This window comes from Amaranthus tricolor, chromosome 12 (genome assembly GCF_026212465.1).
Source record: "Amaranthus tricolor cultivar Red isolate AtriRed21 chromosome 12, ASM2621246v1, whole genome shotgun sequence".
NCBI lineage: Eukaryota > Viridiplantae > Streptophyta > Magnoliopsida > Caryophyllales > Amaranthaceae > Amaranthus > Amaranthus tricolor.
Genome location: NC_080058.1, coordinates 3,885,403 through 3,910,246, shown reverse-complemented (window position 1 = coordinate 3,910,246; position 24,844 = coordinate 3,885,403). Strand labels below are relative to the sequence as shown.

Genomic DNA, 24,844 nt, shown 5'->3' with positions numbered 1-24,844 from the left:
TGGACCTACCCTAAGGGTCTAGACCCGTCTCGACCCTAATTTTAAGGGTCTGAGTCTACCTGTTTTTAGACCCTATGGATCCGGGTTGGATCTGGGTCCATGACCTTAGGGTTCGGGTCCGGGTCCGGGTCTACACGTTTGAAACCCAAATCCGACCCAGATTCGACCCATGGACCCATTTACATCTTTTTTACAAAAATTATATATTAGCTATCATGTGTATTTTAATTGTTTGATTTGAAATTTTGTTATATTTTTGAACATTGCGTGATTTTGAACATTGTAGGTTCATGTAATTTAAAATGTGGTCATTGTATCTATACTTTAAGAATTAAAGACTTGATAAATATTTCGTTATAAGAACTTAAATGTTGAAAAACTTCATATATATTTTTCTCAATTAGTAAAAAGTGTTAGAAGTTCCTCATTAGTCGAAATCTTTAAATAATTTTATGCGAATGGTTGAAAATTGCACTTCATAATATACTTTTAAAAAAAATTAGGAAAAAAAAAATAAAATTGTTCAAGACCTAGATGCAGACCCTAATATTTTTATTGGACTTGGACCCGGATCCGAATCAACCCAGATCCACCCAAATCCGGATCGACCCAGATCCACCCAAATCCGACCCATGCCCATCTCTATTTGTCACGTTGAATTCTGATACAATGTTAAAGGACCAACTCAACCGAAAACCTAAACAAATGGTTTGAACCCCCAAGATATGTTATATACTCTAACATAATTCAAGTGGAATATTTTTCACTATATATGATGAGGGAATATTTTGCATCCACAATTCTAATCTAAAAAACTCTCATATAAGAGATAGAATTTGAAACATGTTAGAGTATATAAAATATTTCCAACCCTTTAAACATCAGCTTACAATTTTGAGATTGAGTGGATGGAATTAGTTTCCCTTGAGTGTAAAATAGAATAAAACCCCCCAAAAAGTGACTTACTTTTCCTTATAATCCTTTATACCACGTAGATTAACCAAGGCCCCAATGAAACTCCCCCATTTGTCTTGTTACAAAGAATAAATGAGAAGAAAGCTATCATGGAGTAACTCTCTATAAAAGCAAAAATCCCCACTTACTTTTCATGAAAAACAAGGCTTAAGTTTTTTCATTACATTTATTTCTTCATAATATCCTTCCTTTGTAGCCATGGCTATGGCTACTCACAAGATCATGAACTCCATGCTCATTTTACTTGGATTTTTCTTAGTGCTTAATTGTCATTTAATTAATGCTAAGCTTACTAAAATTAAACAAAAAACAAAACATGATAAGTCTCTTAGCTTCTTGGTTGTTGGTGATTGGGGAAGACATGGTGGCTTCAATCAATCTCTTGTTGCTACTCAGGTATGTTATCATATACTTTCTCCTTTTTTAAAATATTTTTTTTAGTAAAACAACACATTAAAAAACCTTACGTGTTTAAGTTGGAGCAAATACTTTTGTTTATTAATTTGATTATGTGTTCGATTTTCACTAACACTCTTCTTTTAAGTCTATCATGTAATTTAAAAATGTACGGATGAGATGAAATAAGAATATATCTACGATAATAAGTTGTTTGGTAAATTGTTAGTCGAATACTAATGAAAATGGGTGATTTGACCAGTTATAAGTATTAGTTGATTCATTATTTATGAACCTAATTGTTTACGTGAACTAACTATTATGAATTTTTTTGGTAAAAATTAGTTGTTGGATATAGTTGTTTTAATTAGAATGAAAATGAGTTAAAAAATTAAAAATCAATTAAAAAATATTTATAGTAATTTTTTTATTTTAGATTAAAAATTGAGCTTTCTAAATTTAATATTGAAATTAAACTTAAACTCAAAAAGAAAGAAAAGGAAATCATAAGAAAAATCTCTCGACCTAATTCAAAATTAATTGTGGGTTTATAGTATATAATTTATAAATTTTCTATATTATCTACTCCGTCCCAAATTATTAACTTTGTTGTTCTTTTAGTCTACTCCATTTGAATTTATACTACTATTATTTTTATTTCTGATTATGATGCATATGCTTTTCTAATTTTCTTGGTATATAAATATACATTTATTTAGTTTTTTTATTGATTTTAAGTTTTTTATTTAAATAGAAGAGTACGATAGATTTTTATTAAAAAGGTAGAAATTAACTTTTTGAGGAGGAATAACTAAAGGGAAATGGTGTGATACAACCATCATGTTCGTACCAAAAGCAATAAGATTACATAATACGATTTAATTATTAAAATTCTTGTTACGTCATTATACATTTAATAAAATTCTTGTTTTAGATTATTTTGCTACGTTTTAATTACTAGAATTAAACCCTAATTCTTTTGTTTATTTACAAACTTATAATATTTTTTCTTCTAATTAAAACATAATTAAAGTAACTAAAATTATAAGCACATACTCCTTCTTTTTCTTAAAATTTGCTCACAAGAAATCGATCAAGCAGTATATTTAATTTGCCTTATTTTTAATTTTATTTTGTCTTAGTATATTTTCTCAACTTTTATTTAGAGATATAACCCTATTATTTTACTTTTTATATTTTTTCTTATTTTTAAATATTTTACTATTATACTGACTATTATATTCAAATCTTTTAATTTTTATACTAAAATAAAATGACTCAAAATAAGTTGAACTGCGTTAATTTTATAAAATATAATATTTTTTATTTTATTTGACTTGGATTAAAAAATATTTGAAATCTAAAAGGATTTGGTTAGGTGGCGTTGGAATAAGAATAAACGTTAAGGGTAGATTCCTTGATGCCCTGCCTTTCCTATTACTTGAAGCTTAATGCGAATGGGCAACAACAAATACTTGGCTTATTTAGGGCGTTGTCCTACTACCAAACTTCATAGTGTGATATTTTTGTGTATATCATATGAGAGTAATTAAGAATGTTTTTTACAACTATCGAATTATGTTTCAATTAAAGAGCACATATTATCTTTTTATATAAGGTCGGAAGTTCGATTCTCATCTAACTCATCTCTTTTATTAGCCTATCATGTAATTAAAAAAATTATTTGGTTATCAATTACACAATAATAAGATAAGATTGCATATATTTAACCCTTTTAAACTTCACCTAAAAATAGAGACACTTAATGGCATAGGGGTAATAGAATCAATCGACTGGTTAAATCTTTACTAATTATATAGTAAAACATTAAAACTGAAAGTAATGTAAAAATGTCTGTTAAGATTAAATTGCAATAAAATTAAATTTCGGAAAATAAATCAAGATTAGTGTTAAGTAAAATGAAAGTCAAATTTGTTTCAGTAAATTATGATAATATTAATTGGGTTTTATTTACAAATATTTTCGAAAATATTATTTGGGTAATTAACTAAGTAATTGCATACCACATTAGGCTTATGATTGAGGTGGTTTGGATATGTGTAAAAAAAGACTTTCGACGCCCCTGTGAGGAGGGTAGAAAACATTATAGTAGAGAGTAAGAAGAGTCGAGGAAGACTCAGGAGAACTTGGGACGAGCAAATAAGAGTTGACTTGTATGAGTTTCACCTCTCTGCGGACCTGACTAGGGATAGGAATAGTTGAAGACGCCTTATCCACGCCTTAGGTTACTGATATCCTCTTAGTGTCCCTTTTGTGTCTTTAACCTCTTGCTTTTCTAGTTTCCTTTCTTTATGTTATGTGTTTTCTTTTGTAGGGGGTTATTCATTTTATTTATACGCCTTTTAGTTATCCTACACGTGTATCTACGTCTCTTTATCTTTCTCGAGCCGGGGGACTCCTTTGGCCGCACTCTCCTTTATGTGTTTCAGTTTCCGCCATTTTTCCCTTCCCAAACCCTGTTCTTAGTTTTCTATGAGTAGGAGCAATTGGGACGAATGATAATGATGATAGGCTTATGATCTAAGTAAAGTGATTTAATTTAAAATCCCCGGCAAGCCGGCACTCACACGAGTCACCTCTTATCGTCGACAGCAACACGCCAACACCTTAAACTTTGACTTCAGAATTTGTTATATGCTCTAACATGCCCCTCACATGAGAGTGTTTAAAGTGTGGATGTAACACAGATTCTTCTCGTACCTAATGTTGAATATTTCACTTTTTAGTGAGATGTGGTTGAGATTCAAATCTGTGACCTCCTGTCATGCTGACTTTTGATACAATGTGAAAGAACTAACTCAACAAAAAACTTAAGCTAATGGTTGAGAGTTTGAGACCATAAGAAAAGTTATTAGTTATATAACCTTTAAATAATAAGTAATCAGTATAAATAAATTTTAATAAGTAAAAAACAGTTTTAATCAGTTACAATCAGTAAAAACCAACTAAAATAGTGAAAATGAATTCTAATCAGTATAACTCAGTTATAATTTATAATTAAAATTCAATTACAATTAGTTTCAATTACTAAATATCAGTTTCAATTAGTAAAAAATAGTTTTAATCGATAAAAATAATCAACCTAAAAATAATATTCCCTCCAATTATTTTCAATTGTCTCATTTGGGTTGGGCACGAATATTAAGAAAGTGGAGGGGACTACTTTAAATAGTATACTCATGTGATGTAGTGGCTATTAGGAGTTAAATAGTGTAGTTTTGTAAAAAAAAAAAAAGAGTGTTTTGATAATTACATAAATAGTATAAGGACAATTTGGTTCAAAAATTATGTTCTAAAATAAAAATAAGACAAATAAAATAAATTGTCTAAATAAAAAAATGAGACAATTAAAAAGAATCAATGGGAATATTCTCAAATTTTGAATCGGTTTTAAATTAGATAAAAAAAAGTAGTCAGAAATCTCAAAACAGAACAAAACAATAATACAATTACTTAAGCCACTTGGATAGTTAGCTTCAACCTAGTACAGTTTGTTTTTTTCAAAGATATTTATGATATGAAATGAAATAAATGTGAATACAAATTTATTTGCACTTTCCTTTTTTTTTTCGGGGCTATCTAAACTTTTTATCTTAACATCTTTAATTATTATTCAAAAAAGTTAATATTATAATTAAACAATATCTTAAAACGAATTAAATACTCTCTTCATCCCTTTTGATCTTCCACATTACTATAACGGGTAGTTTAAAAAATTCTTCCACTTTAGAATACTTTTTATTTTTAGAAAGTTTTTATCTCACTTTTACCCCTTAAAACCCCCTTTTCTTTTAATGTACCCATTTTCTTTTATTTATAATTATTTTCTCTCTCATACTTTCAATACAATCATTACTTCACACTGCTATTTATTTAAAATAATACCCACTATAACCTCATACTTCCAATACAATCATAACTTCACATTACTATTTAATTAAAATAATACCCACTACAACTCAAAGATTATCTTCCTTAATATGTTTAAAAAACACAAAGTGAAAGATAAAAAAAAACGGAGGGAGTATTATCTTACTTAATTATACTATTATATTTGAAGTATATACAAAATAATATCAATTGAAATTAATAGCTACTACGCTGATTGTAGCAACATACTCTTATTGTGATAATTAAAAAAACCTTAAACAAAGTTGACATAAGTTAAAATGATGGGCATCTTTAGTCCAACTCTATCTTATGCTCGAGCAAGCAATAATAGAAAGTACTGCAGTCTCTTGGATTTTATTCGAACCATTTAAGATTTTAATTTAACACATAATCATACACATTATTAATTACTCCCTTTTGTTTTCTAATATTCTTCTGTTGAGAATATTTAATTTTAGAGAGAAAATTTTAATTAAGATTTTTAAGACATATATAGATTATAAAATATATCTATGTGATATTTCGTTAAATTCATTTTAATATATACTTTTTATTGTTTTTTTGTAATTTTTTATGATACGTATTTAGAAATAATAAGACTCAATATATACCGTAAAAAACTATGTAAAAAGTAAATGAGAAAAAAAAAATTGAGATAAACATACCCTGGCCCACCAAATTAGTGATTAATTATTGTAATTATGATTAATATTAGCTATTAATTTGATTGATGATAGATGGGGAAAGTGGGAGAGAAATTGGAAGTGGAATTTATAATATCAACAGGAGACAATTTCTATGATAATGGACTAACTGGAGTTAATGATCCTGCTTTTCAACAATCATTTACCAATATCTATAAAGCCCCTAGCTTACAAAAGCCTTGGTACACTGGTTCGTTCTTTCCTTTCTTTCAATTTTTATTTATTTTATATTTTTTCATAATTTTATCCTCTAAAAAACATAAATAGACAAAATTAAAAATCATATAAATTAACATCAACTTATATTTGAGGCCCTATGCCATTAATACTTTCTAAGATCAAAACTTGATTAAATTTGAAATAATATGCTCCAAATCAAATAAAATGAAATTAAATTAATATATTGATTCGTATTTGATATGGGAAAAAGTTTAAATGTACTTTGAGTGAACATTTGTTTAGGTTCTTTTAACGTTTTGACTATATATATTTTTATATTAGTAATATACTTGGTAAATAATAAAATAAGTAATTGTTTTTTCATTTGTTATTTATTAAAATTCAAATTAATTATTGAATATAGAGATTTTGAATCTTATTTAATTTTTAATGGCTTCTTTTCAAAATTATGTACGAGTGCTTTCAAGTCATAATTAAAGGATGAACTTGTTGGAAAATTAACTTAAATAAAGTAGTCTATTAAATTTATGTATTATTAATCAAGTTCTCTCTGTTTTTAAATATGAGATCACATGTAAATTATTTTTCAACATAATTAATTAATCAGAATTAATAATTATGATTCATAGGTTAACATATTGTCTTTCATGGCATATTAGTGCTTGGGAACCATGACTATAGGGGAGATGTTCTTGCGCAATTGAGCCCTGTCTTGAGGACAAAAGACAGCCGATGGATTTGCTTAAGATCTTTTATTGTCAATGCTGGTAATTCTTTTTATAAATTGTTCATTAAAAGTATTGAATTTCACGTGATAATTCTTAAGTTTTCGACTTTTTTACGTAGTGAATGAATTTTCCTTTAATCCGTGTAGTGACTCTAAACTTTCAACTTTTCCATATGATAGACAAAATGTTCAGCTCTTTGTTAATTTAAATTACTCATTTCGAAAAAATTTTCAAAAAAGTGTCGGTTAAGGGTGCTCGGAGCATTTGTTTTTATGAAAAAAATTGTTATGATATATAGTAATAACGTAAATTTAACAAAAACCTTAGTCTTCTGTCTACCAATTGGAAAAATTAAAAGTTTAGGATCACCACAAGGATTAAAAAAATTTATCACGTAAATAAGCTAAAAACTCGATATTATTACATGAAATTTCCTTTGAAAATATTTTTATTAATATTAAATTAATTAATAACTAATTTGTTTATGTTTGAACAGATTTTCTGGACTTGTTTTTTGTGGATACTACTCCATTTCAAGATAAATACTTTGTTGAAACAGATCATACCTATGATTGGAGAGGTGTATTACCTCGACAAAGATATCTTTCTAATATTTTGAAGGTAAATTCTTTTTCAAAATTTATGAAATCTCGGGTCTGGCTTTTAATTTTTGACTTTAAATTTATTATTGATATTTATTATAAAGTATACCGAAATTTATACTCGAACCTAAATCCTTAGTGTTTGGAAATTTTAGATCCAGATCTGAACCTATTAAGTTTGATGGTCTAGGATTATAAATGAATTTTAATTTAATTATTTATACTTAAATTTTTTCAACATATTTAAGTTTCCTTAGTATAAAAATGGGTCTGCACTCTGCAGGATGTGAATGAGGCGTTGAAGAAGTCAAAGGCCAGGTGGAAGTTTGTAATTGGACATCATCCTATAATGAGTGCTGGACATCATGGTAACACTGATGAACTTGTGTCTCAACTTCTCCCCATACTCAAGGTAAAATCTTTAACTCTTGCTTACGTATTTAAGCGTTATTATAATTATTTATACATTATATTATCTATAATTAAATTATAAAAAATTAATATTATAAAAGTATGAGAATATACGATTTAAATAAGATTTTAGTTGACTATTTTTTTATATATTAGTTACAATATATAAGTTTAAATGATATATAATGTCAATAACTATAAGACAACAAGTATTTAATTTATTTAACTAATTTATTTAAATAATTATTCGATTTGACAGGCAAATAACGTTGATTTCTACATCAATGGTCACGATCACTGCTTGGAACGCATTATTAGCCCAGACAGGTATTAAGTTTTTGTTTTTTAAGGAATTTTATGAAGTTCGTTGGTATGTTTAGGTGTAGCTGTTAAAAAAAATAATATAAATAATATAATATTATTTGAATAGATATTGATATAACACGAAAAAGTTGTACGCAAGGGGGAAGTCAGGGTAATTTTGTGTCTTACTCTAGTTAATTATATAGGTAGATAGAATTAATGATTGAAGTGAGAATAAAAAGTAAGCAACTAACAATGTATAAAAGACAGAAAAAAAAGTAAATTATGACAATTTTAAAATGACATAAAAAGGTAATTAAAAACCGGTGTGTTTTCGATTATTATTATACATTTATACTCTCTTCAATTCACTATTAATGTCTCATTTACTTTATATACTCTATCCAATGCACTTATTTAATTCTAAATATCTTTAATTGTAGATAACTAAAAATTATAGAAAGTTGATAAGAATAATCCTTGCATTGAGACGAATCAAACAAGATCCCACTTGACTATGTTTTAACTTATAGATTAATAATAAAATACAAATTAAGAGTAAGAGATGAATAATATCAAAAAAAGCAATTGGGACATTAGTGCTGAATTGGAGGGAGTATTAACATAACACAAATTCTTGCATGAGATGGTTTCAATGTGAGACGCGCGTCATATATGAGTTAAATAGCCTCATAATGTAAATTATTAGTGTATGAACTTCTTATTTTAAGATCGTCTCATTGAAAGACAGTTTTTCATAAGAGTAGCTCTAAACCTCTAACATGACATATGGCTGGCCTATTGTATGCAGTTCACTTGAGTTTCTAACTAGTGGAGGAGGCTCAAAAGCATGGAGGGGTGAAATAAAGCAATGGGCTCAAGAAGAATTGAAGTTATACTATGATGGTCAAGGTTTTATGTCTTTGCAAGTCACTAAATCTAAATTGGATGTTGCATTTTATGACATTTATGGGAAAATATTGCACAAATGGAGCAAAACCAAACCAGGCTACTACACATATTAGTCATTTGTTTGAGCTTATGTGAATGCAAATTTGCACTAATATATGCTTACTATTTGAACATTACTCTAATTGAGATTGAGAACCAAAGTACATATATATAGACTTAAATGAATAAAGTTATTTATAAATATATATAGACTTAAATGAATAAAATTATTTATAATTGATGTATCCCCAAACGATGCCTAAAAGAGGGTGCTAAACTATGTATGTATTACTATTACTATCATTATTATTATTTTATTGTTGTTGTTGCTGCTGCTGCTGTAATTATAGTAGTAAAAATTTGAGTTAAATTTGTTTAAGGGAAAAAGAATATGTCAAAGTTAGGATTAGTATATTATGTCACTTGAGTGGACTGCATTTGGTTGGTATGTTTTGGGTTTTGGCCTATGACATGCAAAATGAGCACATGAAGTTACTTGCTTTGGATGTCTCCTGTAAAACCCTTTTAATGGTTAAGTCAGTAATTAAAAAATAAAATTAAAAAGAGAATATGAAATGACTAATGTGATTGCCTTGAAAAAGCTTACCTCAAGATATAACATATAAGGGTATATACAGTGCCAAAGAATGGCGTGACATGCTGACATCATTAACTAGTGTTTGGATTTTTGCCTTAAAATGGGCTTTAACAGGCATAATTATTTCATCTAAATTATTCTATTTTTGGGCCTTTATTAAGGCAACTAGGCCAATAATTTGTAGGTTATTTGACCCCAAAACATTAGCTCTACGCACAAAAGACGACAAGAGACATATTAGCGGCAAAATATGAAAAAATTACGGAATTCAGTCCTCCAAGTTAAGAGTGTATCTCATGGTTTGGGTTTGATCTTTCACAGCCATTTAGTTAAGCATTGAAACAAATCTTTTGTCAAGAAATTTCAATTCAACTCTTTTTTAATAAATTTATTTGGCTGCAAGTTTATGAGAGTCGAATACCAAAAAGCTCCCACGAGAGACAAATTTTCTTTGGATATCCTTGGAAGGTCTATTCCAAGGAGTCCGACATATATATTGCTCTCTTTGGGCTAATGAACTTCAAGGAACCATATATCATAAAGCTCTAAAGGAGTCGAATACCGTTTCGATCTACTTGGGAGGTCTACCGAAAAAGTCCTATTTACCGATCCGAGCTAAATACCAAAGAGCTAAAGATGAGTCAAATACCATTTGAATCACCTTACAAGGTTTACCCCCAAAAAGTTTGACTTATATAGTACTCCTTAAGACAACCCAAAGTTTCGAATATCATTTGGATTTCCTTGGAACGTAGGAGGTGTTAACAAAAATCAAATGACCTAAAATTTATCTGATCTTGTAATTATATCCGACTTCTATTATAATTACATAAAAAATAATATGGACACAAAATTCGATTTTAAATTAACCCAAAACACTTAAGTCAAAATGAAACTGATGACCCGAATAAACACGTGGGATTATATATAAAATCTCAAAGTGAGAGTATAAAATAATTTATCTATACAAGCACAATAATTAAAGTAAATGATACTCCCTCCAATTCTTTGAAATTGTCCCATTTGAGTTGGGTACGAATATTAAGAAAGTGGAGGGGACCACCTTGAATAGTATACGCATGTGATGTAGTGGGTATTGGGGGTTAAATAGTGTAGTTTGGTAAAAAAATAAGAGACTTTTTATTAAAAAAACACCTTAAATCAGTTTCCGGTGACTTTTGTCAACTTTCAGGCGTTGACTATGCCATTTGTCAACTTTCAGGCGTTGACTTTTGAGCTCAAATGGCATAGTCAACGCCTGAAAGTTGACAAAAGTCATCGGGAAATGATTTAAGGTGTTTTTTTTTAATAAAAAGTCACTTAAAAGGTATTTTTTTACAAAAAAAAAATTTAAAAGGTGTTTTTTTACAAAAAACTAGTTTTATAAGATGTTTCTTTGCAAATTTTCCATTTATAAATCTTATCTTTTCTTTTAACTATTCATTCCTGGTTAGTTCTTATTGGGCCAAATCCATATAATGACCCACAAACAAACCTAACCCGGCCCAATAAAACACGGGGCGGCTCATTAAAAAGAAACCCTGGTTCCTCCTTGACCTCTCTAAAACCCTATACCCTTTCTTCTCTATATACTGGGCGGCCTCCATTTTCTTCCGCAACTCTTTCTAACAAGTACTGATTTTTTTTGTTAATTGTTAGAAGGGTTTAGAGATGTTGGTTCTGCATGAAACTGCTGCAGGCTTTGCCCTTTTTAAAGTCATAGATGAATCCAAGCTTTCTCAAATTGAGGTGCTTTTTCTTATGTTTTTTAATTCTGGGTATTTCGTTTTTCTATGATTTTCTATTTAAATGCAATTCTAAGATGAATTTGTTTCTCAGGATTTAGGGAAGGAGTTTGCTACCGCTGATTCTGCTAGAAAGGTTATTACTTGTACTCTTTTCCTTTATGTGATTTTATTAAGTTTTTTTCCTTTATGAAGAAACCAGATAAATAAGTAGATTTGAAAGTAAAGATGCTAGAACTGTGAAGAAAAAGCTTTTTCTGATTTATAATGGATAACCCAGTTGAAGAATATAGTAATGTTTGAGTTAAATTGAACTTCTATGAAGAATGAGAACTTATTGGAAGTTTTTGATAAGTTTTTAATAATAGGAAAATGGTATATGAGTTCAAGTAGTAGACTTGGTTCTTTATGATAAACTTTCATGTTTTTTTTGCTAATTGAAGTTATTCTTGGGTTAAAATGAGGAAAGTGATACAGGAAATATGCAAACAAGAATGTAAGAGATGAAAAATAACCCAACTGTGAATGATCCACATTAATATGATATTGTCTGTTTTTGTCGAGTGCGTGCACGGATTGGTTTTTGCCCACCTTTCTAAAATGCGTAATATTAATTTGTAGTTTGATCACTTTCATGCTTATGAACTCCTTTTTAGTTTTCCCATGTGTGACTTGCGCTCAAGAGATGTGATATGTAAATAGGATGTAGAAATCATATAGTTTAACAGGAAATGTACATATCCTTTGCTATTTTTATCTTAGTATGCTTTTAATATATTTGGTTGGATTTTCATGTCATTTGCAATATGCAAGAGCTGTTTCTTTGTTCTTAGCTCACTTTTGTTTCGGGATCATAGTTGTCATGATGCGGGAAAGATGTAATATATGCTTATTGTGTTGTCTTTGTCTATATATGGATGATAATATCCATGAATCTATTTAATAGCTGTGTTTTTTTCTGTGTCTCTTAGAGAATTTATATATTTGATTTCATTATTCAGTGGACATAACCTTTAGAAATGTTTTAGATTGTATCGCTGAAAGCTTTCAACAAGTTTGAGAATACATCAGATGCTCTCTCAGCAACTACTTTATTGATAGAGAGCAAACCGAGCAAAGGACTACGGAAGTTCCTGAAAGCCCACTGCCAGGGTGATACGTTAGCTGTTGCTGATTCTAAACTTGGAAATGCAATAAAGGAGAAATTGGTTGGTGCTCATTTTTGTTAGCTCTATGTGGGTATGCTTTCAGCTATATATATGAATTGGGTTTTGGTCGTTCATTGCAGAAAATTGATTGCATTCATAATAATGCCGTAATGGAGCTATTAAGAGGGGTCAGAAGTCAGCTGACTGAACTCATTTCTGGCCTTGGAGCTCAAGATCTGGCTCCAATGAGCTTGGGTTTATCTCACAGCTTGTCGAGATACAAGTTAAAGTTCAGTGCTGATAAGGTTGGTTGAATTTCATCTTTGGACCATTAATTTTATTCACGTTTGTATCACATCCTTTCACTTGCTTTCTGACGGACCGTTAAATCTCCGTTTTTCGTTTTCTAGTTCATGATTCTAAAAGTGAATTTTCGCCGATTGTATATGCAGGTAGATACCATGATTGTTCAAGCCATTGGCTTGTTGGATGATCTTGACAAAGAGCTTAATACATATGCAATGAGGGTCAGAGAATGGTATGGTTGGCATTTTCCTGAACTTGCAAAGATTATACAAGACAATATACTTTATGCTAAGTCTGTGAAGTTGATGGGAAACCGTGTCAATGCGGCTACCTTGGATTTCTCTGAGGTATGATACCCCCCTCTCATTAAGACTTTTCCTAATCATGTTGATGATCTTTGGTTTGTGTTCCTTTGCCTAGACTTTTAGTGTCAATATTATTATATCTTACATCTTTGATTTCACACTAAGACCGCCTCATAGAACAATTTAGGTTTCTTCAATGTGATTTATACAAGGGATTTAATATTAAGATTTAAATATTGAATTATATATCTTGTTGAAGTACTTTTATATTTTATAAATTATACTTATTCCTTGTTTTATAACTACTAATTTGATTGTTTAAGAGAACAATCCTTACGAACCAATAAAAACAAATCACAAACCTGAAAATCGAATTAAACAACCCAACTGAAGGAACAACAAATCAATCAACGAATCGTGAACCAGAATCCGTACATCGAATCAGTGCCAACAAAATGTCTTGGATTCTAGTTTTGATGGTATGGGAGCATATAAGCGAACTGGTGTTCCTTTTGTTGCAGATTTTGCCCGAAGAGGTCGAGGCAGAGGTTAAAGAAGCTTCGGTTATTTCAATGGGTACTGAAGTCAGCGATCTCGATTTAATTAATATCAAGGAACTCTGTGACCAAGTTTTGTCTCTATCGGAATACAGAGCTCAGTTGTACGATTATCTGAAAAGCAGAATGAACACAATTGCTCCAAATTTGACTGCTCTCGTTGGCGAGCTTGTTGGAGCCCGTCTAATTGCCCATGGTGGAAGCTTGATAAACCTTGCAAAGCAGCCCGGGAGCACAGTTCAGATTCTTGGAGCCGAGAAGGCGCTTTTTAGAGCTTTGAAAACAAAGCACGCAACCCCGAAGTACGGGCTTATTTATCACGCTTCCTTGATTGGACAGGCTGCCCCTAAACACAAGGGCAAAATATCTCGTTCCCTTGCTGCTAAAACTGCACTAGCAATTCGTTGTGATGCTCTTGGAGATACCCCCGATAACACTATGGGTCTTGAAAATCGGGCCAAGGTAAACACTTGTTGAGCAAGATGCTCTCACGCACTTTTCGTTCATCATATTTAATTACCTTATTCCTCTCGAGATTTAATCTTCTCATATCCTTGTTTCCATGTTAATACCAGCTTGAGGCGCGTCTAAGAAACCTTGAAGGTAAAGAGTTGGGACGGTCTGCAGGATCCACCAAAGGAAAACCACAAATTGAAGTCTATGACAAAGATCATAAAAAGGGTGCAGGAGCACTTATTACCCCTGCAAAGGTATTTGGAATTGTCGTTACTTTTTTTATAACTCTTTTCCTGAGGCAAATCTCACTGCCTAACCCCTCCCCTTCCCTGATATAATCAGTAAGATATTAAAAATATGCGTAGAGGTGTTCATTCTAGTCATCGGGTCACTTTCGGGTCAAGTGTTTTGGATCGGTTTAAAATCGGATTTTGTGTTTACATTGGTTTTTATACAATTTTAAATTTTTTCTGAAGTTGGGTCAATTCGAGTTTGGTTAAAAAGTCGGGTTCTCGGGCTTGTTTTGAACACCTCTAAAAATGACCCTTGCTTCTATTTGTCGTGCTCTTTTTATGAACAACCATTGATTTGTAACTAGAATATTTGTGATGGAGGCAACCCAATCTTTTGGGATTTAGGCTTTGATATAGTAGTTTGCTTATGTTTGTCGTGATCTTTTTGTGAAACTTAAGATCATATTTTGTTTTTTTCAGACTTACAATCCTGCGGCGGATTCTATCCTTGGTAAAAAGAATGGTAATTTGATGATGTCAATTGAAAACGAGGCTGAGGAAACAAAGAAGACAAAGAAAGACAAAAAGAAGGATTCTGCTGTAGAGGATGATGTTGCCAACGGCAATGAAGATGAAAAGTCGGCTAAGAAAGAGAAAAAGAAAAAGAAGCAAAAGGCCGAGAATGGTGTTGACGAAAACGGTGAGGAGATGACTAAAAAGGAAAAGAAGAAGAAGAAGAAGAAGCAGGCCGAGAATGAAGACGATGTCGAAGCAGGAGAGAATGAAAAGAAAAAGAAGAGAAAACATGCTGACGATTCACCTGAACCCGTGAGCGAGAAGAAGAAAAAGAAGAAGAAGAGCAGCAACGAATAAGATATTTTGCGATGAATTTGGGCAAATCTAACAATTTTGGCGATCATCTTCAACGATGGGATGATATTCTTCCTTTTGTACAATTGGTTTGTTGCTGAGGTTTCGTTAGTTAGTTTTTCGTGTTAGTCTAGCTATATTCTTGTTCGTGTATGCGCCAGTATGGTTTGTTTAAGAACAATACCAGGAATCGCGTAGAATTTGCATTTGTAAGGTGGAGATTAGTATGTTTTGAGTTTATTCATATAGTTTTCTGTTATTGGATTGTTCATAATGAAGCTTGCTATTCAGTTATCAGATACAGGCATACATCAGTAGCATCTAATCTGTTATAGTTTTTCATCTTTTATTGATATCTTGTTCTCACTTGGGAAAACAACACTAAACTAGTACTCTTCCGATCTAATACTTTTGTTCTATTTTTATTTTAGCTCGTCTTGATAATTCTCTCTGATTTTAATTTTGGATATGATTGTATTACTTTTAACAATAGGAAAAATTTGCTCTGTACGTCACATTTGAACAATAGTTTTTATTTATTTATTTATGTATATTAATAAAGAATCATTTGTATTTTCACCTTCATTAGCGTCATGTTTGTCGATTAGTTGAATATGTTTTTCTAACCTTAAGTTATTTGCGGTAATAAAATAAGTATGTTTTACACTTGTCATTGAAATTGACAACGTAAGTATATATTCTGTAGATCGATTGATTGAATATCTTATACTTCTAAATTTTATGTCCCATTATTATTTCTTCGTAAGATTTGTCGTAAGGTTTATTTCGTATATGATGCATTCATTTTGTTAAATTTAAAAAACTGAAGGTTTTAGAAAGAGAAAGGAATGATTTAATAGAGGAATAACTTGAACCGGAAGATGAATTTTGTGAATTATAGAAGAAATCTCTAGTTAAGTTCTTTTAATCAAAAATCGAAAAGGGAAAATTATTGAGTGTGTTTGATTCAAAACTCGTATTTTTAAGATGTTCTAATGTGTTTTTAAAAGCAACTTCTATATCACATAACCTGCACATGTCACTACTAATAATGAACGTTTTTTTATTAATTTATTAATTTATAATTAGAGAATAAAATAAAAATATACCTTCATCAACTACTAAACCAAATCATAATTTCCCATCATTCTTAATTAGTATTAATACTAACCCCCACCAATTCATCATTAATTAGTACAAATAATGTCCACAAAGGAGAAGAAGAATACTCCTATTTTGGGATTGGTAAAAAAGGACCAACCAACCAAACCAAACAATCCAAAGGTAAAGGCAAAGGCAAAGAAAAGGAGTCCCACTGCCCCCACAATCTGAGACTCAGATCATTCAATTGTGGACTACTACACACTCTTTAGTGTTTACAACACACCAGAACAATTACTCTTTAGTCTCAAGAGAGATAAACTTCAAAAATTCACATTTTGACTTGTTTGTTCATCTCTTGGAACCACCAAAAAAGCTAAGAAAAAAGAATTAGGAATTCTGAATTTCATCCTACAACAACTCCCACATCATCCACCGGCCATTTCTATGATTTCCCAGTTTGGAGAAAGGTGGATTTTTGAGGGAAAAGAACACCCATAAACAAACAGTTCCTTATTAGTCTTTGACAACTGCTACTTGGGGCCCATTTTTTTATCAATCAAACAAAATCCCCATCAAATATGGTCAATTTCTGTCTGTTTACTGCTCAATCTTTGCTAAAGTAAGTATTTTTATTCTTTTTGATTAGTGTATAAATCCAAATTTAGATATTTTTTGTTTCCATAGTTAATGATTCAACATTGTTGTGGTTTTCAGTTGTTAATTTGAAGATTTTTGGGGATTAGGGTTTGTGGGTAGTGATTAATTTGGGGTTAATTGTGTTAGATCCTTGGATTATGGTGAGATATGAGGGTATTTAGGTTAGATAAAACATGGGTTGTGTTTTTGGGAAAGAGTTAGCTCCTGAAAGTAGAGAGAGAAGTGGTGGGAGGAGAGAGAAAAATAATTTAGGTACAGAATCTGGTAGGAAGGTTGATTTGCCTGTTTCAGATGTTGTTACTGGTTGGGATGATGGGAAAGATGGGGAAAATGGTGCTGTTGAGGTGACTAATGGTGGAAAGGAGGAAGAAAAAAAAGGGGGAGAAACTGAGGAAGAAAAGAAGGAGAGGGATGGGAAAGGTAGGAGTCAAAAACCGAGGGGCGAGAGAAGGCGATCGAAGCCGAACCCAAGGCTGAGTAATCCTCCAAAGAATGTACATGGTGAGCAGGTGGCTGCTGGATGGCCTTCTTGGCTTTCTGCTGTTGCCGGAGAAGCCATCAATGGCTGGGTTCCAAGACGAGCTGATACTTTTGAAAAGATTGATAAGGTGAGGAATTATTATTCACTTTGTTGTTTTTGTTCTATGGTAATTGTGAAATATCGTTTAGAGTATGGCTCGATTTTTTGTTTTGTACGTTTCCTGTGTTTGTAGTACTCATCGTATTTCTTTTGGTAATTGATAGATTGGGCAAGGAACTTATAGTAATGTATATAAAGCTAGAGATTCGTTGTCAGGGAAGATTGTTGCACTTAAGAAGGTTCGGTTTGATAACTTGGAGCCTGAGAGTGTTAAGTTCATGGCTAGAGAGATTTTGATTCTGCGGCGATTAGACCATCCGAATGTTGTGAAACTTGAGGGGTTGGTTACTTCAAGGATGTCTTGTAGTTTGTATTTAGTGTTTGAGTACATGGAGCATGATTTAGCTGGACTTGCTGCCAATACAGAGATTAAGTTTACCGAGCCACAGGTTGGTGATGATTCAATGTGTTAAATTCGTGTAGTTAAACTGCTCGAGTTTGATTGTTCATGACAGTTTGTAGTATAGTAATATGCAGTAATCATATTGCAGGTGAAGTGTTACATGCACCAACTGATATCTGGATTAGAGCACTGTCATAATCGCGGTGTCCTTCACCGTGATATTAAGGGATCAAATCTTCTTCTTGATAATGGAGGGATACTTAAGATAGCTGATTTTGGATTGGCAACTTTTTTTGATCCCAACAAGAAGCATCCAATGACCAGTCGTGTTGTCACTCTCTGGTATCGAGCCCCAGAGCTCCTTCTTGGGGCTACTGATTATGGTGTCGGCATTGATCTTTGGAGTGCTGGCTGCATTTTGGCTGAGTTATTAAAAGGAAGGCCTATCATGCCAGGCCGCACTGAGGTAAAATTTGATTTCCTAATTTGCGTACAAGAAACTTCAACTTACTTTTCTTGTGAGTACTTGCACTTAAAAGATTGTGGGAATCATTTAATGTCCTTGTTTGAATATTTTTGTGGACTTTATCATATGTCATAAGCTAAATTCCTAACCTACTTTGTTTACATTTATATATATTTTATAGTTGTACTACATTCCCAATCCGCTTTTTGTGCACGTGTAATTCTCTTGTTACTAAGGCTAAGGTTGATGTAATTTCTGTCTTTTTAGTCTCGTGTATCTTAGGGTGGCTAATACATCTTGTCATGTTGAGAAAGATTGATTGTCAGTTCATTCTCTTTGATGTTCTAAGGATGTGTGTTGGTTTGTTTTGCCTAAGTATTTTTTTTGGGTTGGGCTCTAGGGAGGGGAATTTTTGTACTATGATGCTCTTTTTTGGTAATATATCTATATTTTTATAATTTAGAAGGCGCACCTATGGCATATTCAATCTGGACGAAAATCAGGTCGAAAATGATCTTGGTAACAAGATGATTTTACAAAAGCTTATGTCAAATTGTCAATAGCTAGGAATAACTGGAGGAAGAGAAATAAGTGGACGATCATTGAAATCGATGAACTTATTTCTAGATTAGTATTAGATAGGAACGAACAAAATATAATCTTTTTTATTGATAGTCTCTTACGTTGATTTACTTTGATTCATACAACCATATATTGGGATCAAAGCAAAGCCTTGTTGTGATGTATCTATTAATTATAATCCCTTTCATTTTGGAATCCTATATTTTGACTTGAGCAAATCTTGTTATAGTGTTGCTTTGGTTAAAAAATTATTTTTCACGAGATTTAATAGCTTTGTGCTCGCAAATTATTTATATTAGAGGAGAGGGTAGAAAAGGTCTCAACTTTTATAAAAAGAAAGCTACCTTAAGAGTATTTGTTTCATTGATATCATTTATTCTCATATCGTTCCTTTTCCTTCGCCAACTGTTGTAAGAATGGCTAGTCTCAACTGTTACTCTTAGACATATCAGATAATCATCTTCGTTTTTATAGGTTGAGCAATTACATAAGATATATAAGTTATGTGGTTCCCCTTCGGATGAATACTGGAAGAAATCAAAGCTACCAAACGCAACAATGTTTAAGCCGCGTGATCCATACAAAAGATGTATAAGAGAGACCTTTAGAGACTTCCCGTCCTCTGCTTTGTCTTTGATTGATACCCTCCTTGCAATTGATCCAGCTGAAAGGAAAACTGCCACAGATGCTTTGAATAGCGCTGTAAGTTCGTTGACTCTTAAGTTTTTTTCTTGAATTGGACAGAAGTTGTATGTTGGAACTATTGTATATATTCTTTTTTGGTTGAATCATTTTATGCCTTCTGTAGAGTGATCATATTGTTCCCATTTCACAATGAGTATTGTTTCCTTTGTTGTCTGCCTTTTTGAAATCAACTATCATATTTTGCTATTTATTTTTGATTTAGCTGTTATCATCAAAACTAGAGTCTCTAAGAAGCTGTTTCTGTTTGTTTTTGTTTTCCTTGTAATGGAAAATAACTGGTTTCTTACTCTGTTAATGAACTTTGGACATAGACTTTTTTTGTACCCATCTTTGTTACCGAAAGTCGATCAAAAACAATATCTTTGTTAGTGTTATCCCTAACAAGCTTTCTTTGTTAGTGTTATCCCTAACAAGGGTAAGGTTGCGTACATCACCCCCCAACCCCACCTTACCTTAAGTGGGAACTGGAAACTACTTAATGACAATGGGGTAATGGAATATTTTGTATGACTTTTGAACATCTTAACACGTACTATATTATTAAAACGAACGAATAAATATAAATAATAGTTATAAGATAGATCATATAGCAAGTGACGGTAAAAGTTTACTGAGTTTTAGGTATTGAATCAGGGTTCGAAAAATTTATACATTGAGTCTGGACCCTTTTTTACTACCTTGGACTCAAATCGGAACCAAACCCTCAGGATCTCAAATTATCGAACGTATACCCTTAAAGTAGGTTGGTTGGTTTGGGTAGGGTCTTGGATATATGCCCATCTCTTGATCAATGTTATCTAAGCATCCTCAAGGATATTTCTTCTCTAGGTGCTACTTTTAGTACTGATTTTTTTTACGCTTTTAGGTTTTCTTTCTTTCTTGTAAACTTATCTCTTTAATTGTTTGTTGAGGAATTTAGTTCAAACTTCAACATAATAAGAGTCCATTTTTTAAAGTTTTTTGTTTCAGGCCTCCATTGTCATTTCACTTGCACTAGCTGGCTTAAAGTGAAAAAGAGCATAATATACTCGAAATTCCCTCTCCTAGTGTGATATTTGATTTGCATGTGTCCTTACTCCTTAATGGCTGACATGAGTTTTTTTTATCATTCAATCAATTGAAATTTTCCATGCCACGCGGATGATGCGAACTAAAACAGTGAATTACCATTTTTTAAATAAGAAAACGCACAGCCCTTGCTGGAAGGAATGACGTTGCTGACTATGATCTTATTTTTTTGTTTGGATTGATGAAGATTTTCTCCTATCTTGATCTGTACAGTTCTTCAATACTGAACCTCTTTCATGTGATCCCTCAACTCTTCCAAAATATCCACCAAGCAAGGAGATGGATGCTAAACGACGTGATGATGAGGCACGAAGGTCAGTATTCATTGTACTTCTATATGTTTTGTCTCATGATTGGCCCTAGCGATTTTAGAGAATATGTATCCTGGAAATCAATTTTATCTTTGCTTGTCACCTGCTAATTGGAAAGCATGGACTAAATTTATTTATTTATTTTGCAATTTTTATTTATGTGAAGTTGTAGATGAGGTTTGATAGCAAGTTCAATTGGAAACAACCTCTTTGTTATCTAACGAGGGTAAGGTTGCGTACATTCGAACCCCAAACCCCACCCTTAGTGGAAGCCTTTTACGACCCGTTTGGTTAGTAGTACTAAATAGTGGTAATGGGAATGATTTATAGTGTAAAATTTTGTCAGAAGTTCCATGTCGTTCCCATGGTGATGAAACTTTGATAAAAAAATGTTTTGTTTACAAATTTTCATTACCACCTGATACCACATCTCCCAATGGTAATGCATTGGAATGAACTTCATGAGGAAAATGAGATGATTGAAGTTGGTTAAACATGGTCATCAAGGTAGCCAAGAGATTTTTCAACTAAAATTACACTAGTTTTCATTTCCATTACCACCGCTTATTACCACCTATCAAACGGGCCGTTAGTGGAAATAACTACTGATACTCTGATACATTCTTATATTAAGTTGACTTTTATTATTGCAATTGGGATTTCCACCTGTTATGTGATGGATGTGATTAGTAATACTTCACTTATTACTTGCAAAGTGCTTCCGACATGAGTAATTAATTCCACTTTTTTCAGTAAAATCGGACCAAGTCAGACCTTCAAATTGTTTTGTGTCCTGTGTCCTGTGTCCTGTGTCCTGTGCCCTGTGCACTTCTTCTTGATAAATCCTTTTGTTTCTGTACTAAGCACAGTATGTTCCTTGCCATTTTTGTTATCACCTACAGTTTATGGATATACCCATTAACTCATCTGTTATGAATCTATGATTCAGTAGTCGGTTCTAAATCTTTTGCTCCAGCGAATTCCATTCACATTCTGTGCTGACTAGATTTCTTCGTAATAAGATTTTGTTTTTTATTTGAAGAAGCAAATAAATTGGTGTTGCATATCCTGTTCTTTCTAAATGCAGACTAAGAGCTGGAAACAAAGCACAAGGTGATGCAGCAAAGAAACATCGTCGTGACCGTCCTCGGGCAATGCCTGCACCCGAAGCTAATGCAGAACTCCAGGCTAATCTCGATGTATGTTGTGTTACTTCTCTATATGTATCATACTATCTCCATCCCGTAGTAAACAAATTCTGTTTTGCCACAGTTTAATAATTCTTTAAAGAGTATTATGAATTAAAACTGGAAAATCATGTGTTGGTCTGGTGATAGAAAGTTTTCCTTCCATCCTTGTGATGGGTTCAATTCTCACCACGTACGTGAAGACAATTCCTCCTCTCCCTCTTGCCTGTAAGGGATTCCCCCTACGCTGGAATAGATAAAATATGAAATTAGATATAGAGAAGAAAAGGATAGCATGGATTTCGAAGAAGAGAGAAGAGGAAAGTAAATTTGAAAATTTAATTCATTTTTATTAGTAACTTTAAAGAAGGATGTGTGAAGTTCTATTTTTCTGTCCGAAAGTTCATTACATGACAGTAGGCCTATAAGAGCACCAGATCCAAATTTGAATTACCATCTGAAAGTAGTATTTGGCTGATAAGCCTGCTCTTTAAGCAAGCTGTTAAGGAAATGTTTGGTAAAAATTATTTGTTGATGGTTGTTTGTAAGAGAAAAAGCTGGTCAAAAGTCAAAAGCCAATGAAAAAGCTTAATTGCCAAACAAGCCCTTAGCTTGACTTAGATAGTCACATTTGTCTGCTCATCTATCGCTTTATAGGGCATGCTTGTATTAAGATTACATTTTTAAGGGGAAATAAAAACAAACTAAGACCAAAGTACTTGGAGGTGGAAATATGGGTGTTAGGATGTTGCAAAGGAGAAGAAATGATTGACATATCCTTCATTCTAGATGGCAATATTTACCCGCCCTTGACACTGTTTTTTCTCCTTTACAACACCCTTAATCCCTTACTTCCAGTTCCGACATCTAAATACTTAGATTTTATTGTTTGACTTTATTTTCTCCATTTTAATGCTTATTGCCTGTTGAAAGTGTACTGGCTGGGCAATTATTTAGGTTTGTTGCCAAAGATCATTATTGTTTTTGATGCAATAATACATGTGGTCTGTTGGTTTTCCTGGGACTGAATGGCTTACTGTTTTTCTTGATTATTCTTTCGGGTTTGTGCCTTGCTATAGCGGCGGCGTATTATTACCCATGCAAATGCGAAAAGCAAGAGCGAGAAGTTCCCTCCACCGCACCAGGACGGAGGCCTTGGCTACCCCTTGGGTGCTTCGCAGCACATTGATCCTGCAAACATCCCGTTTGATGTTCCTTACAGTTCCACGTCACTTATCTACTCAAAAGGGGGAGGCCAGCATTGGTCCGGTCCATTGATAGACCCCGCTTCTGCTGGCGGTCCTAGGCGAAAGAAGAAATATGTTGCTGAAGGCAACGAACCCAAATCAACGGGCCGAAGAGAGATCAGTAGTTCTCGAGCTCGAGGAAAATAAAAATAGGATAGTGAGAACGATTCAGCCCGTAGTAGTTACTAAAGCAGCTCGCGCTGATCGGATTCCTCTCATTCTGCGGTTTTCAATGTCCTGGCTTATATTAGATGCAAACATGTATGATCAGCATGGGCTGGTGAAGAAGTGTATTTAGAGTTATAATTGAATTTTTATTTCTTTTTTGAACCTTTTTTTAATTTTCATGAATGTTCTAAAAAAGAAAATTTATGTGTACTAGTAGTTGGAATATGGGGAAAGTTCCCTCATGTATATTTTTGACCTTCTTTTATGATAAGAGATCTTTATTCTTCGAGTAATGAATCCTTTGTGTGGCTCCTATTACCAATTGTAATGAACTTACATTCTCATATAATATTGCAAGGAACTAATATGCTAATCTCCAAGTATTGAAAAACGTACCCGACCTAAGTATTTCCTATATCATCCATTTAACGTCATTTCAGCCATTAAAATATCGTAAAACTTCACCCTTCTCTAAATAAAGCTTCTCAACCATTAAACGTCGATTCGTATTTAGGTTTGATATATTTTCAGCAGACACATGTAATAAGTTAAATCATAAGTCTTAAGAATAATCGAAAGGTGATATTGTATTCAATGGATATACAATAGAATGTATTATTAAAAACCCTGATATACCTTCTTTCTCAAACCCTTTGGAGAGGATCATGCATACTATAGAGGTTCATGATCTTGGATATGATGTATGTTGTAAGATGGAATTGCTGTTTCTTTGGATACATCTGATAATCAATCATTTTTAGTGGTTCCTCGTTATTCTAAGATTTACGAGTTTACAACGAAATCTAATCTTTAGACACTTTAAATTGAGAATTTCATTATTTTTCATTTAAAATAACTTTATGATTATTAAACTTAATAAAATATTATAATAGAAAATAATATTTCACCTAAGTATGAAATATGCACTTAGTTTTTCCCATATTTTTGAAGATCATGAAATTGATTACAATGCCCAAAAATATATC

General features: G+C 32.2%; 3 protein-coding genes across 3 annotated transcripts; all 3 read left to right on the top strand.

Moving 5' to 3' along the window:
• The first annotated feature begins 992 nt into the window (after positions 1 to 992).
• On the top strand, positions 993 to 9,521 carry LOC130797235 (purple acid phosphatase 3-like). Its single transcript, XM_057659751.1, has 7 exons — positions 993 to 1,371; positions 6,021 to 6,177; positions 6,827 to 6,934; positions 7,392 to 7,516; positions 7,781 to 7,909; positions 8,168 to 8,235; positions 9,023 to 9,521. Exons 1-7 carry the CDS (start codon positions 1,174 to 1,176, stop codon positions 9,234 to 9,236), a joined length of 999 nt encoding a protein of 332 aa, XP_057515734.1. The 5' UTR covers positions 993 to 1,173; the 3' UTR covers positions 9,237 to 9,521.
• A 1,799-nt stretch (positions 9,522 to 11,320) lies between these two features.
• Positions 11,321 to 15,677, top strand: LOC130797234 (probable nucleolar protein 5-2). Its single transcript, XM_057659749.1, has 8 exons — positions 11,321 to 11,509; positions 11,600 to 11,641; positions 12,534 to 12,713; positions 12,794 to 12,958; positions 13,106 to 13,306; positions 13,786 to 14,283; positions 14,397 to 14,531; positions 14,991 to 15,677. Exons 1-8 carry the CDS (start codon positions 11,432 to 11,434, stop codon positions 15,381 to 15,383), a joined length of 1,692 nt encoding a protein of 563 aa, XP_057515732.1. The 5' UTR covers positions 11,321 to 11,431; the 3' UTR covers positions 15,384 to 15,677.
• Positions 15,678 to 16,607: 930 nt separating this feature from the next.
• On the top strand, positions 16,608 to 24,218 carry LOC130797233 (probable serine/threonine-protein kinase At1g54610). The gene is made up of 8 exons (XM_057659748.1): positions 16,608 to 17,103; positions 17,199 to 17,749; positions 17,886 to 18,170; positions 18,273 to 18,590; positions 19,647 to 19,874; positions 21,159 to 21,259; positions 22,344 to 22,455; positions 23,523 to 24,218. Exons 2-8 carry the CDS (start codon positions 17,315 to 17,317, stop codon positions 23,835 to 23,837), a joined length of 1,794 nt encoding a protein of 597 aa, XP_057515731.1. The 5' UTR covers positions 16,608 to 17,103; positions 17,199 to 17,314; the 3' UTR covers positions 23,838 to 24,218.
• The last annotated feature ends 626 nt before the right edge of the window (positions 24,219 to 24,844 follow it).